General features: G+C 37.3%; 1 protein-coding gene across 1 annotated transcript; it reads right to left on the bottom strand.

The window, feature by feature from the left end:
* Nucleotides 1-2,768: 2,768 nt before the first annotated feature.
* LOC130719412 (uncharacterized) lies at nucleotides 2,769-11,563 on the bottom strand (the record flags this gene model as incomplete). The annotated part of the gene is made up of 7 exons (XM_057570040.1): nucleotides 2,769-3,447; nucleotides 3,505-3,626; nucleotides 3,783-4,559; nucleotides 4,685-5,292; nucleotides 7,550-7,702; nucleotides 9,890-10,134; nucleotides 10,510-11,563. Coding segments are annotated over 7 exons (3,222 nt in total), but the record flags the coding sequence as incomplete, so codon positions are not given.
* Between the last annotated feature and the right edge of the window lie 4,035 nt (nucleotides 11,564-15,598).

Genomic DNA, 15,598 nt, shown 5'->3' on the forward strand with positions numbered 1-15,598 from the left:
TCCTTTGGTTCTACCGTACTTATTTCCTTAAAATTATCAATTTGTAGTAAGTCTCAGTTGAGATCTACGAACTCGTCTCACATACAATGGATTAATAACATCGGTTTTAAATTTATGTTCTCTCAAAAGCTATATGTTGGCCTCTTTATCCTTTTGTCCTACCCTAAACCCTAAACCCTAAACCCTAAACCCTAAACCCTAAACACCCACATTTAGTTGAGCTCTACGAACTTGCATGACATTCGGTGGAGAAATATCATGAGCTTAAACTAATTGTGGTACAATAAGACACTTTTTGTCATTAGAAAGTAATTTCGCCACTCAAAAGCTATATGCTGGCCACATTCTCCTTTGGTTCTACCCTACTTATTTCGTTAAAATTCTCAATTTGTAGTAAGTTTCAGTTGAGCTCTACAAACTCGTCTCACATACACTGGATTAATAACATCGATTTTAAATTTATGTCCTCTCAAAAGATATGTTGGCCTCTTTATCCTTTTGTCCTACATTTAAACCAAAACCCTAAACTCTAAACACCCACATTGAATTGAGCTCTACGAACTTGCATCACATTCGGTGGAGCAATATCATGAGCTAACTTATTGTGGTACAACAAGACACTTTTTGTCATTAAAAAGTAATTACTCCTCTCAAAAGCTATATGTTGGTCTCATTCTCCTTTGGTTCTACCGTACTTATTTCGTTAAAATTCTCAATTTGTAGTAAGTCTCAGTTGAGCTCTACGAACTCGTCTCACATACAATGGATTAATAACATCGGTTTTAAATTTATGTTCTCTCAAAAGCTATATGTTGGCCTCTTTATCCTTTTGTCCTACCTTTAAACATAAACCCTAAACCCTAAACCCTAAACACCCACATTTAATTGAGCTCTACGAACTTGCATCACATTCGGTGGAGCAATATAATGAGCTAACTTATTGTGGTACAACAAGACACTTTTTGTCATTAAAAAGTAATTTCTCCACTCAATAGCTATATGTTGGTCTCATTCTCCTTTGGTTCTACCCTACTTATTTCGTTAAAATTCTCCATTTGAAGTAAGTTTCAGTTTACGAACTCGTCTCACATACAATGGATTAATAACATCGATTTTAAATTTATGTCCTCTCAAAAGCTATATGTTGGCCTCTTTATCCTTTTGTCCTACCCTAAACCCTAAACCCTAAACTCTAAACAAACACCCACATTTAGTTGAGCTCTACGAACTTGCATCACATTCGGTGGAGAAATATCATGAGCTTAAACTAATTGTGGTACAACAAGACACTTTTTGTCATTAGAGAGTAATTTCTCCACTCAAAAGCTATATGTTGGTCTCATTCTCCTTTGGTTCTACCATACATATTTCGTTACAATTCTCCATTTGAAGTAAGTTTCAGTTGAGCGCTACGAACTCGTCTCACATACAATGGATTAATAACATCGATTTTAAATTTATGTCCCCTCAAAAGCTATATGTTGGCCACTTTATCCTTTTGCCCTAACGTTAAACCTAAACCCTAAACTCTAAACCCTAAACCCTAAACACCCACATTTAATTGAGCTCTACGAACTTGCTTCACATTCGGTGGAGCAATATCATGAGCTAACTTATTGCGTTACAACAAGACACTTTTTGTCACTAAAAAGTAAGTTCTCCACTCAAAAGCTATATGTTGGTCTCATTCTCCTTTGGTTCTACCGTACTTATTTCGTTACAATTCTCCATTTGAAGAAAGTTTCAGTTGAGCTCTACGAACTCGTCTCACATACAATGGATTAATAACATCGATTTTAAATTTATGTCCTCTTAAAAGCTATATGTTGGCCTCTTTATCCTTTTGTCCTACCTTTAAACCTAAACCCTAAACCCTAAACCCTAAACACCCACATTTAATTGAGCTCTACGAACTTGCATCACATTCGGTGGAGCAATATAATGAGCTAACTTATTGTGGTACAACAAGACACTTTTTGTCATTAAAAAGTAATTTCTCCACTCAATAGCTATATGTTGGTCTCATTCTCCTTTGTTCTACCGTACTTATTTCGTTACAATTCTCCAATTGAAGTAAGTTTCAGTTGAGCTCTACGAACTCGTCTCACATACAATGGATTAATAACATCGATTCAAAATTTATGTCCTCTCAAAAGATATGTTGGCCCTTTTTATCCTTTTGTCCTACTTTTAAACCTAAACCCTAAACACCCACATTTAATTGAGCTCTACGAACTTCTATCACATTCGGTGGAGCAATATCATGAGCTAACTTATTGTGGTACAACAAGACACTTTTTGTCATTAAAAAGTAAGTTATCCACTCAAAAGCTATATGTTGGTGTCATTCTCCTTTGGTTCTACCGTACTTATTTCGTTACAATTCTCCATTTGAAGAAAGTTTCAGTTGAGCTCTACGAACTCGTCTCACATACAATGGATTAATAACATCGATTTTAAATTTATGTCCTCTCAAAAGATATGTTGATATGCCCCAAGTTGATGCAAGGGCTTGATGGATCGTCTAGGATGATTTTAGGACTTGAGAAATCAGAGTTGGAAGGGGAAAACAAAGAAGAATTTCGTGCGAGGAAAAGATGGACAGAAAAGGAATGGAACTTTATGGATATGGAAGTGCAGACGTCACACAAAGGTGGTGGCAAACCTTTGATAAGTCAGGGTCTTGAATCACTCAAGGGATATGAGAATCACTCTCAACAAACTGAACTAACTCAGAAAAAATAATCTTATTCATTCATGATCTCCATGCTTGGCCGTCCCTCCCTTTTAAAAGAGTTTGGCTTTGTTTTGAATTACAAAGGTGAGTCATGGTCTTAACTCCAATTAATGACTAATTATGGAGTTTTAACATCCAATTCTGAACTGAAAATTCAAATAAAAACTCCTAATGAGCTGGTCAAGCTCAGCTTGTAACAGCCCCTAAACTTTCTCTCATTACATTAAACAAAAACAGGAAATTAACTTCAATTGAAAGAGATTCTTGGAGTTTTACTTCAGCCATCAAGAGCTGATGCAAACTTGGAATATTCCTCCCTTAAAGCCTTCTTATTCACGCCCCACATGCCTCCACTTCAGGTCCATTAATTGCTAATGCATCCTTGGTGTATTAGGGACTTATTGGATTGAAAAAAAAACTAGAAATAAAATTCGAACTCAGCTCCAATTAATTGGGCTGATCTTGGACGACTTCCTCTTCATAGTTCATGAGGAAATTCACCAATTTGGGCTCAAGTTCTCGCACATGGGTTCCTTCCTCAAGAGCTAATGCTATCATCTGTTGAAGTGCTTCCTTGGCCCTTTTAGCCCTTGCCCTAGTCATTGGTCCTCCAAGTCCTTTTCGCGCTCCATGACCCTTGTCCTTGTCCTTGTCCTCATCATTCCCTCCCTCTTGAAAAGGATTTGACCTCAAATCAAATTCTCTTCCATCTGCATCGAAGAGAGATAAATCAGAGACATTAAAGGTTGAGCTGATGTTATACTCACCTGGAAGCTCTATTTTATAGGCATTGTTATTGACTCTCTCAAGTACTTGAAAAGGTCCATCCCCTCTAGGTTGGAGTTTGGATTTCCTTTGTTCTGGAAACCTTTCCTTCCTCATGTGCACCCAAACCCAATCTCCGGGTTGGAACACCACCTCCTTTCTTCCCTTGTTAGCTTGCCTAGCATAACTCTCATTCTTTCTCTCAATTTGAGCCTTCACACGCTCATGCATCTTCTTGACATATTCAGCTTTGCCCTGTCCTTCCTTGTGCTTGAAAACAGAAATGTTAGGCATAGGCAATAAATCAAGAGGAGTCAAAGGGTTAAATCCATACACTACTTCAAATGGGGAGCAATTGGTAGTGCTATGGACAGCCCTATTGTAAGCAAATTCAACATGAGGCAAACACGCCTCCCAAGCCTTTAAATTGGCCTTAAGGACAGTCCTAAGCAAGGTGCCTAGGGTCCTATTAACCACCTCAGTTTGCCCATCAGTTTGTGGGTGGCAAGTGGTAGAGAACAAAAGTTTAGTGCCTAACTTCCCCCATAAAGTCCTCCAGAAGTGACTTAGGAACTTGGTGTCCCTATCACTAACTATGCTTCTAGGCATCCCATGAAGTCTTACAACTTCTTTAAAGAACAAATCAGCAACGTGACAAGCATCATCAGCTTTCCTGCAAGGAATAAAATGAGCCATTTTTGAAAACCTATCAACAACCACAAAAATTGAATCCTTACCATTCTTTGTTCTAGGGAGGCCTAAAACAAAGTCCATAGACAAGTCAACCCAAGGGTATTCAGGGATTGGCAAAGGAGTATACAAACCATGTGGCATCACCTTAGACTTAGCCTTCTTGCAAACAATGCAATGTTCACAAAACTTGATCACATCATGTTTCATTTTGGGCCAATAGAAATGTTCCTGTAAAGTTTCTAGAGTCTTTTGGACTCCAAAATGACCCATTAATCCCCCAGCATGGGATTCTTTAACAAGCAGTTCTCTAATGGAACTTTTAGGCGCACACAACCTGTTTTCCTTAAATAAAAATCCATTGTGCCTATAAAATCCATTTTGAGAAACTTTCTCACAAGCCACAAAATTTCAGCAAAGTTATCATCTTTTTCATACATTTCTTTCACATGTTCAAGTCCTAGCAATTTAGTCTCTAACATGGAAAGCAACACGTGTCTCCTGGATAAAGCATCAGCCACAATGTTACTTTTCCCCTTTTTGTGTTTTATGACATAGGGAAATTGTTCCAAAAATTCAACCCATTTGGCATGCCTTTTGTTCAACTTACCTTGCCCCTTCAAGTATTTCAGCGACTCATGATCACTATGAATCACGAATTCCTTGGGCAAAAGATAATGCTGCCAAGTCTTCAAAGCTCTCACCAAAGCATACAATTCCTTATCATAAGTAGAATAGTTAAGGGCAGCTCCGCTTAACTTTTCACTAAAATAAGCAATTGGGTGGCCTTCTTGAAGCAACACAGCACCAATACCTACATTTGAAGCATCACATTCAAGTTCAAAAGATTTAGTAAAGTTAGGTAAAGCAAGTATAGGTGCATGGGTAAGCTTATGCTTTAGGGCAGCAAAGGCCTCTTCTTGATTCTTTCCCCAATGAAAACCCTCATTCTTTTTCACCACTTCATTTAGGGGTGCTGCCAAGGTACTAAAGTCCTTTACAAACCTCCTGTAGAAACTGGCCAAGCCATGAAAACTTCTTACATCACCCACGGATTTAGGAGTGGGCCACTCTTGAATGGCTTTGATCTTTTCCTCATCAACCTGCGCACTCCTTTCGAACTCACAACAAAACCAAGAAACACAACATGGTCAGTGCAAAAAGTGCATTTCTCAAGATTGGCAAACAATTGTTCCTTTCTAAGCATACTCAAGATGGATCTTAAGTGCTCAACATGCAGCTCAAGAGTAGTGCTATAGACCAAAATATCATCAAAGTACACAACCACAAATTTCCCAATGAATTCCCTCAAAACATGGTTCATTAGTCTCATAAAAGTACTAGGTGCATTAGTTAAACCAAAAGTGATATGATTTGGGAACACAAAGGATCGTCTTGAAAACCGGGGACAAAAGATAGGAACTTGACCCTAACCGCGACCTGCCGGTAGAACCAAAGTTATCAAAGATAAAGGGGAACTTGACCCTAACCGCGACCTGCCGGTAGAACCAAAGTTATCAAGTTTAGTTCTTAACCCAAGAACAAATGGGAAGCTCTCACAATATGAGAAAACTCAATATCATTCAGATTCAAAAACTGATTTGTTCCATACATTGAGTCCCTATTTATAGGCTAAGTGGGATGCTACTCTTTCCAATAAGTAATAATGCTCCCACTTACATTTAATAGACTCCACTAGAGATTTATAGCTCCACTAGCATTGGAAACTTGAGTAAAAACCCACTATTCCTAAAGATGAGTCAAAGGCTCATAAAAGACATTTAAAACCAACTAGGGGGAATACAAAATGTCATCAGAAAATTCACCCCTAAATTAAATACGAAAATTCAAAAGAGAATAAAAATATTGGACTTATTTTGTAGTTATGAAGGTCCAATAATTATTAGTCTCTAATTTGTATAATTTCAGCTCATGAATGCATCTTTAACATGGAGATTGGGCTCTTGACAAATCTGCCTTCATGTTGGGTCCAAACCATCATTCTTAATTTGAAGAAAAAATCCTTGCAAAGCTTGATTCATTCCTTTAGGCTTGGACCTTGTAATTGGACATCCTATTCCTTGGAAAAGAGTCTATGAATGGGCTGGTCCGATCTCTATCATTAATGATATGATTTGGGAACACAAAGGATCGTCTTGAAAACCGGGGACAAAAGATAGGAACTTGACCCTAACCGCGACCTGCCGGTAGAACCAAAGTTATCAAAGAGAAAAGGGGAACTTGACCCTAACCGCGACCTGCCGGTAGAACCAAAGTTATCAAGTTTAGTTCTTAACCCAAGAACAAATGGGAAGCTCTCACAATATGAGAAAACTCAATATCATTCAGATTCAAAACTGATTTGTTCCATACATTGAGTCCCTATTTATAGGCTAAGTGGGATGCTACTCTTTCCAATAAGTAATAATGCTCCCACTTACATTTAATAGACTCCACTAGAGATTTATAGCTTCACTAGCATTGGAAACTTGAGTAAAAACCCACTATTCCTAAAGATGAGTCAAAGGCTCATAAAAGACATTTAAAACCAACTAGGGGGAATACAAAATGTCATCAGAAAATTCACCCCTAAATTAAATACGAAAATTCAAAAGAGAATAAAAATATTGGACTTATTTTGTAGTTATGAAGGTCCAATAATTATTAGTCTCTAATTTGTATAATTTCAGCTCATGAATGCATCTTTAACATGGAGATTGGGCTCTTGACAAATCTGCCTTCATGTTGGGTCCCAACCATCATTCTTAATTTGAAGAAAAAATCCTTGCAAAGCTTGATTCATTCCTTTAGGCTTGGACCTTGTAATTGGACATCCTATTCCTTGGAAAAGAGTCTATGAATGGGCTGGTCCGATCTCTATCATTCCCTCCCTCTTCGAGATGATTCGTCCTCGAATCAAACTCATAACCTGGTCAAAGGAACAACAATAATTAGTTAAAAAAAAAGTTGAAAAACTCTCTATTGCACAAAACTGAATTAAGCCTCCGGGATCGAAGACTAATCTTAAGCATGCTAGCTATTCAAGTAAGGAATAATATTCATCATATAAGAAACCACCATGATCAACATGCCAAACACCTTTCAAGAAGCCATATTGATCAAGACAGTACAACTTGTATTTGAGCATGAAATCACAATTGGAACCATTAGTCTCATGTTCTCTACCCATGGCACATTCAGCTTGTTTAGAATTATTCCAAGTAGAGTTACAATCAAAATCAGGTGAAGATTTATGCATGTTCAGAACATCCTTGTTATGCAAATCATCATGTGAAAATGAATTAGTCAACGTATGCCCATTAACATGTAAATCAGAAGAATTCTTCATGTGTATACCACAACACTTGAATCAAACAAAGTAACTACTCCCTGCTCGGTCTCTTGAGGATTGCTCAAAATTGTTGGCTTCACAACTAATGGTGCACTTGGGATTAGACCAATCTGTTTCCTAGTTCTTAATGGTGATGTAAAATCACATGGATCTTGATCCTGCAGAATATGTTCAACACCACTAGACAAAGAAAAGTTATTAGAATCATTGGAAATCAAGGTTATTTCTTGACAAGAAAACACTTGACCATCACTGCTATTTTTTTCACAATCCTTTTCTTTTTTTCTCAATTCCTCATTCTTTTCACTATCAACTTCTTTTTCTATCAATTCTTCTTTCTTTTCACTTCTCATTTCTTTTTCTCTCAACTCTTCTTTCTTTTCATTTCTCATTTCTTTTTCTCTCAACTCCTCTTTCTTTTCATTTTCTCTCTTTTCCAATTTCTCATTTCTATCATTCCTTATTTCTCCCTCATGCTCTCTCCCTCTTTCCCCTTCATGCCTCCCAGAATATCTTCCATATGAAGACTCCTCTTCTTTATTGTTTCGCCTAGGAGGGATCCCAGACCTTGATGAATGTGTTAAATCATCCAATCTCCTATTCAAGGCATCAAATTGTTCTTGAAAAACTTTTGCCAAAAATTTGAGATCAAGTTCTTCTTTTCCTCCTCTACTCATGATTAAGTGCTGCAAGAAATAGTAAGAAATAAAATCCTCACTCACACAATCTCACGTGTTTACGCTCAAAACATTTTAATCACTCGTGTTTCGCTCAATATTTGGCTTTTTTTTTTTTCTCTAATGATCTCACAACTCTTGCCTTTTACCACTCAGCTTCACCTTATGAGCTCTTAAATTAAGAACTTTAGGATGGTTCTACACAACAAGGAACAGCTAGAGTATGAAGATGATAACTTCAGTGATTTAAGGAAAATGAGAGATTAGGAAGGACACACTAATTTTTTTTTTTTAAGATAAATAGAAAACGAGAACAATCGCTGAGGTATTTTTTTTTTTTGATTGCTGGAAAGAAACACACTTAAATTCTTCAGGTCACAACTCTTTTTTTTTTCCTTTTTTTTTGTAATACTTCTTTTTTTTTTCTTTTTTTTTGTGCTTTTGGACCTGAACACTTCTTTTCTTTTCTTTTTTTTTTGCACTTTTTTTTTCCAGCAGAATGCAAATCACAAAAGACAAAAAGAATGAAGGAACACACGAAAACTTCAAAAAAAGATGATGAGAAGACAAGGGAAAGGATAATATGAGTAGGCTGTTTTTTTTTTTTTATATAGAATGAGAACAACAAAATAAACGAAAAATAAAAACAAAATGGAGAAAAGAAACCTGGTTTTCAAGAGCCTAAGCTCTGGTACCAAATGATATGATTTGGGAACACAAAGGATCGTCTTGAAAACCGGGGACAAAAGATAGGAACTTGACCCTAACCGCGACCTGCCGGTAGAACCAAAGTTATCAAAGAGAAAAGGGGAACTTGACCCTAACCGCGACCTGCCGGTAGAACCAAAGTTATCAAGTTTAGTTCTTAACCCAAGAACAAATGGGAAGCTCTCACAATATGAGAAAACTCAATATCATTCAGATTCAAAACTGATTTGTTCCATACATTGAGTCCCTATTTATAGGCTAAGTGGGATGCTACTCTTTCCAAAAAGTAATAATGCTCCCACTTACATTTAATAGACTCCACTAGAGATTTATAGCTCCACTAGCATTGGAAACTTGAGTAAAAACCCACTATTCCTAAAGATGAGTCAAAGGCTCATAAAAGACATTTAAAACCAACTAGGGGGAATACAAAATGTCATCAGAAAATTCACCCCTAAATTAAATACGAAAATTCAAAAGAGAATAAAAATATTGGACTTATTTTGTAGTTATGAAGGTCCAATAATTATTAGTCTCTAATTTGTATAATTTCAGCTCATGAATGCATCTTTAACATGGAGATTGGGCTCTTGACAAATCTGCCTTCATGTTGGGTCCAAACCATCATTCTTAATTTGAAGAAAAAATCCTTGCAAAGCTTGATTCATTCCTTTAGGCTTGGACCTTGTAATTGGACATCCTATTCCTTGGAAAAGAGTCTATGAATGGGCTGGTCCGATCTCTATCAAAAAGGCATAACCAACCATTCATACAAACCATATTTAGTTTTGAAAGCAGTTTTCCATTCATCCTTATCTGATTGTAACCACTTTTCAAATCAATTTTAGAAAAATAACATGCTCCATGCAATTCATCAAGCAAATCATCAAGTCTAGGAATAGGGTGCCTATACTTAATGGTGATGTTATTCAAGGCTCTACAATCAGAGCACATTCTCCAAGTCCCATCTTTCTTTGGTACCAAAATCACCGGTACAGCACAAGGACTCATGCTATTTCTTACCCACCCTTTGTTCAAGAGTTCTTCCACTTGTCTTTGAATTTCAGTGGTTTCTTGTGGGTTGCTTCTATATGCTGGCCTATTAGGCAAAGAAGCTCCCGGAATGAGATCAATTTGATGCTCAATTCCTCTCAGTGGTGGTAGACCACTTGGAACACTTGTTGGAAACACATCCTCATAATCCTGCAAAAGAGATTTAACACTAGAAGGCAGCTCAAAATTTTCAAAAGTGTTAGTGTTCAAAATCTGATTTTTGCAAAACATCAAGTATAGGATCTGTTTTGAAGCTATCATCCTTTTCACCTCTCTCTTTTTGATCAAACAAATTTCTTTTCTCTCAAGTATTTCACTCTTTTCTTTTTGCTCTCTCTCAAGTGTTTCACTCTTTTCTTTTTGCTTCCTCTCAAGTGTCTCACTCTTTTCTTTTCTCTCTTGTTCAATCTTTTCTCTCATTTTCTTTTGATCCTCACGCACCTCCCTAGGGCTCAAAGGTTTGAGCGTAATTTTCTGGCCATGATGTTGGAATGAGATCTTGTTGGTGCTGCCATTATGATCAGAGTTGGTGTCATATTGCCATGGTCTTCCCAGCAGTATGTGACTAGCCTCCATGGGAACAACATCACAAAGAACCTTATCCCTGTATTTGCCAATGGAAAAGTCAACTTCAACTTGCTTACTTACTTGTATTTCTCCATAGTGGCTGAGCCATTGAAGTTTGTATGGCCAAGGATGTGGTTTTGTGACCAGGTTCAGCTTCTCCACCATTCTTTCACTAGCCACATTAGTACAGCTCCCGCCATCAACAATCATCAAGCAAATCTGCCCATTGACAGAACATCTTGTGTGAAAGATATTCTCTCTTTGGCTTTCTTTCTTTGGCTTTTGTTGGCTACCAAGCATTCTTCGGATCATCAACAGTTCACCATTCATGGCTGCCTCCTCTTCTTCTTCACTTTGTTCTCCTTCGGACTCACTGGTGTAGTCTCCATCATACTTAAGAATCATGGTCTTTTTGGAGGCACATTCATAAGCATAATGTCCCATACCTTGGCATTTGAAGCACTTGACCTCTTTGCTCTTTTTGGATGGTTGTTCAAGAGGTTTTGAAGAAGCTGAAGCTTGTGGTTTGGTGGCTGGTTTGCTAAGGGTGCTCGGCCCTTCATTCTTCATTCTGTCTCTCCAAGATGAATTGGAATTGGTAGAACTCTTCCTTGCAAGCCCTTTCCTTTTGAGTTGTTGCTCAACTTTAGTGGCCTTGTGCAGCAATTCTTCCATGTCTACATATTCCTGAAGTTCTACAATATCTCTAACATCATTAGATAAACCATTAATAAATCGAATCATGGTTACCTCTTCATCCTCCTCAAGATTGGCTTGCAACATAAGCACCTCAAGTTCTTTGTAATACTCCTCAACACTCTTGCTGCCTTGGGTAAGTTTTTGAAGTTTAAATTTTACATCCCTAGCATGGCTTGAAGGGACATATCTTTTCCTCATGATTCGTTTCATTTCAGCCCATGTTTCCACCGCTGGCTCCTCATTTCTCAATCTCTCTTTTGCAAACTTATTCCACCAAACAAGAGCATAGTCTGAAAAGTGAGCAGCTGCAAGTTTCACCTTTTGGTCCTCCTCATAGTTGTTGCAAGCAAAGACATGCTCTATTTTGAGTTCCCACTCCAAGTATGCCTCTGGATCACTCTTTCCCTTAAAAGGAGGAATTTGGAATTTGACTCCTTCAATCCGAGCAGGTCTAGGATTTTCATGAATTCGTCGTGGCCTCCCGCCTTCACTGTCACTATTGTTCCGGTTCTCCATTTGATCCAGCCTTTCGTGGATCTCTTCAGTTTGCCTCCTCATTAAGTTTTCCAGATGTTGTGTAAGAGCCCGCATTTCGATGGTCGAGAGTCGCACTGCTGGTTGCTCCTCCTCTTCTCCTGACATCTTTGACAAATGAAAAGATTCAAGTAGAACAAACAAATGTTAGTGTTTACCTCACTTCTCTCGTGTTTCCCTCAAATTGGCTTTTCTATGATGTGCACTCTTGCCTTTTTCCACTCAAAAATTCTCACAATCTCTTGAGTAAATCAAAGTTAAGACACACAAAGAATTATGCCACCAAATTTGTGTAGAGTCACACAGATTAGAATAGACTTTAGAATATGAAACAAAAGAAGACAAGACAAATCACCACAGAAATGGAAAGGACTCCAAATATTTAGAGACTAAAGAAGAATTCAAGAACAAACAGAAAGAAGAAAATAAATTGGAATGCTAGCAACAAAATTACCTTGAACAATTGAATTTGGCTAATTAAACAAGAACCATTCAGCCATTTTTTTTTTGAATTTTCGTTTTTTTTTTTGAATTTTCGTTTTGTAATTTGTTTTTGATTCTGAACAATTAACAAGGCTTAACTTTTGCAATGGTTCAGCCAAAAGAAACAAAAACTAAAATCAAGGTAACAAGAAATGACAAAGAGTTGCTAACCAGAATTCCAGATAAGAAAAGAAACCAAAATCCTAGAACCGGAGCTCTGATTACCAAATGATATGCCCCAAGTTGATGCAAGGGCTTGATGGATCGTCTAGGATGATTTTAGGACTTGAGAAATCAGAGTTGGAAGGGGAAAACAAAGAAGAATTTCGTGCGAGGAAAAGATGGACAGAAAAGGAATGGAACTTTATGGATATGGAAGTGCAGACGTCACACAAAGGTGGTGGCAAACCTTTGATAAGTCAGGGTCTTGAATCACTCAAGGGATATGAGAATCACTCTCAACAAACTGAACTAACTCAGAAAAAAATAATCTTATTCATTCATGATCTCCATGCTTGGCCGTCCCTCCCTTTTAAAAGAGTTTGGCTTTGTTTTGAATTACAAAGGTGAGTCATGGTCTTAACTCCAATTAATGACTAATTATGGAGTTTTAACATCCAATTCTGAACTGAAAATTCAAATAAAAACTCCTAATGAGCTGGTCAAGCTCAGCTTGTAACAGCCCCTAAACTTTCTCTCATTACATTAAACAAAAACAGGAAATTAACTTCAATTGAAAGAGATTCTTGGAGTTTTACTTCAGCCATCAAGAGCTGATGCAAACTTGGAATATTCCTCCCTTAAAGCCTTCTTATTCACGCCCCACATGCCTCCACTTCAGGTCCATTAATTGCTAATGCATCCTTGGTGTATTAGGGACTTATTGGATTGAAAAAAAACTAGAAATAAAATTCGAACTCAGCTCCAATTAATTGGGCTGATCTTGGACGACTTCCTCTTCATAGTTCATGAGGAAATTCACCAATTTGGGCTCAAGTTCTCGCACATGGGTTCCTTCCTCAAGAGCTAATGCTATCATCTGTTGAAGTGCTTCCTTGGCCCTTTTAGCCCTTGCCCTAGTCATTGGTCCTCCAAGTCCTTTTAGCGCTCCATGACCCTTGTCCTTGTCCTTGTCCTCATCATATGTTGGCCTCTTTATCCTTTTGTCCTACTTTTAAACCTAAACCCTAAACCCTAAACACTCACATTTAGTTGAGCTCTACGAACTTGCATCACATTCGGTGGAGAAATATCATGAGCTTAAACTAATTGTGGTACAACAAGACACTTTTTGTCATTAGAGAGTAATTTCTCCACTCAAAAGCAATATGTTGGCCTCATTCTCCTTTAGTTCTTTCCTACTTATTTCGTTAAAATTCTCAATTTGTAGTAAGTTTCAATTGAGCTCTACGAACTCGTCTCACATACAATGGATTAATAACATCGATTTAAAATTTATGTCCTCTCAAAAGATATGTTGGCCCTTTTATCCTTTTGTCCTACTTTTAAACCTAAACCCTAAACACCCACATTTAATTGAGCTCTACGAACTTCTATCACATTCGGTGGAGCAATATCATGAGCTAACTTATTGTGGTACAACAAGACACTTTTTGTCATTAAAAAGTAAGTTATCCACTCAAAAGCTATATGTCGGTGTCATTCTCCTTTGGTTCTACCGTACTTATTTCGTTACAATTCTCCATTTGAAGAAAGTTTCAGTTGAGCTCTACGAACTCGTCTCACATACAATGGATTAATAACATCGATTTTAAATTTATGTCCTCTCAAAAGCTATATCTTGACCTCTTTATCCTTTTGTCCTACCTTTAAACCTAAACCCTAAACCCTAAACCCTAAACCCTAAACACCCACATTTAATTGAGCTCTACGAACTTGCATCACATTCGGTTGAGCAATATAATGAGCAAACTTATTGTGGTACAACAAGACACTTTCTGTCATTAAAAAGTAATTTCTCCACTCAATAGGTATATGTTGGTCTCATTCTCCTTTGGTTCTACCGTACTTATTTCGTTACAATTCTCCATTTGAAGTTTCAGTGGAGCTCTACAAACTCGTCTCACATACAATGGATTAATAACATCGATTTTAAATTTATGTCCTCCTAAAAGATATGTTGGCCTCTTTATCCTTTTGTCCTACTTTTAAACCTAAACCCTAAACCCTGAACACCCACATTTAATTGAGCTCTACGAATTTGCATCACATTCGGTGGAGCAATATCATGAGTTAACTTATTGTGGTACAACAAGACACTTTTTGTCATTAAAAAGTAATTTCTCCACTCAAAAGCTATATGTTGGAGTCATTCTCCTATGGTTCTACCGTACTTATTTCGTTACAATTCTCCATTTGAAGTAAGTTTCAGTTGAGCTCTACGAACTCGTCTCACATACAATGAATTAATAACATCGATTTTAAATTTATGTCCTCTCAATAGATATGTTGGCCTCTTTATCCTTTTGTCCAACATTTAAACCTAAACCCTAAACTCTAAACACCCACATTGAATTGAGCTCTACGAACTTGCATCACATTCGGTGGAGCAATATCATGAGCTAACTTATTGTGGTACAACAAGACACTTTTTGTCATTAAAAAGTAATTACTCCACTCAAAAGCTATATGTTGGTCTCATTCTCCTTTGGTTCTACCGTACTTATTTCGTTAAAATTCTCAATTTGTAGTAAGTCTCAGTTGAGCTCTACGAACTCGTCTCACATACAATGGATTAATAACATCGGTTTTAAATTTATGTTCTCTCAAAAGCTATATTGATATGCCCCAAGTTGATGCAAGGGCTTGATGGATCGTCTAGGATGATTTTAGGACTTGAGAAATCAGAGTTGGAAGGGAAAAACAAAGAAGAATTTCGTGCAAGGAAAAGATGGACAGAATTGGAATGGAACTTTATGGATATGGAAGTGCAGACGTCACACAAAGGTGGTGGCAAACCTTTGATAAGTCAAGGTCTTGAATCACTCAAGGGATATGAGAATCACTCTCAACAAACTGAACTAACTCAGAAAAAAATAATCTTATTCATTCATGTTCTCCATGCTTGGCCGTCCCTCCCTTTTAAAAGAGTTTGGCTTTGTTTTGAATTACAAAGGTGAGACATGATCTTAACTCCAATTAATGACTAATTATGGAGTTTTAACATCCAATTCTGAGCTGAAAATTCAAATAAAAACTCCTAATGAGCTGGTCAAGCTCAGCTTGTAACAGCCCCTAAACTTTCTCTCATTACATTAAACAAAAACAGGAAATTAACTTCAATTGAAAGAGATTCTTGGAGTTTTACTTCAG

Source organism: Lotus japonicus, chromosome 5 (genome assembly GCF_012489685.1).
Source record: "Lotus japonicus ecotype B-129 chromosome 5, LjGifu_v1.2".
NCBI classification, from domain to species: Eukaryota; Viridiplantae; Streptophyta; class Magnoliopsida; order Fabales; family Fabaceae; genus Lotus; species Lotus japonicus.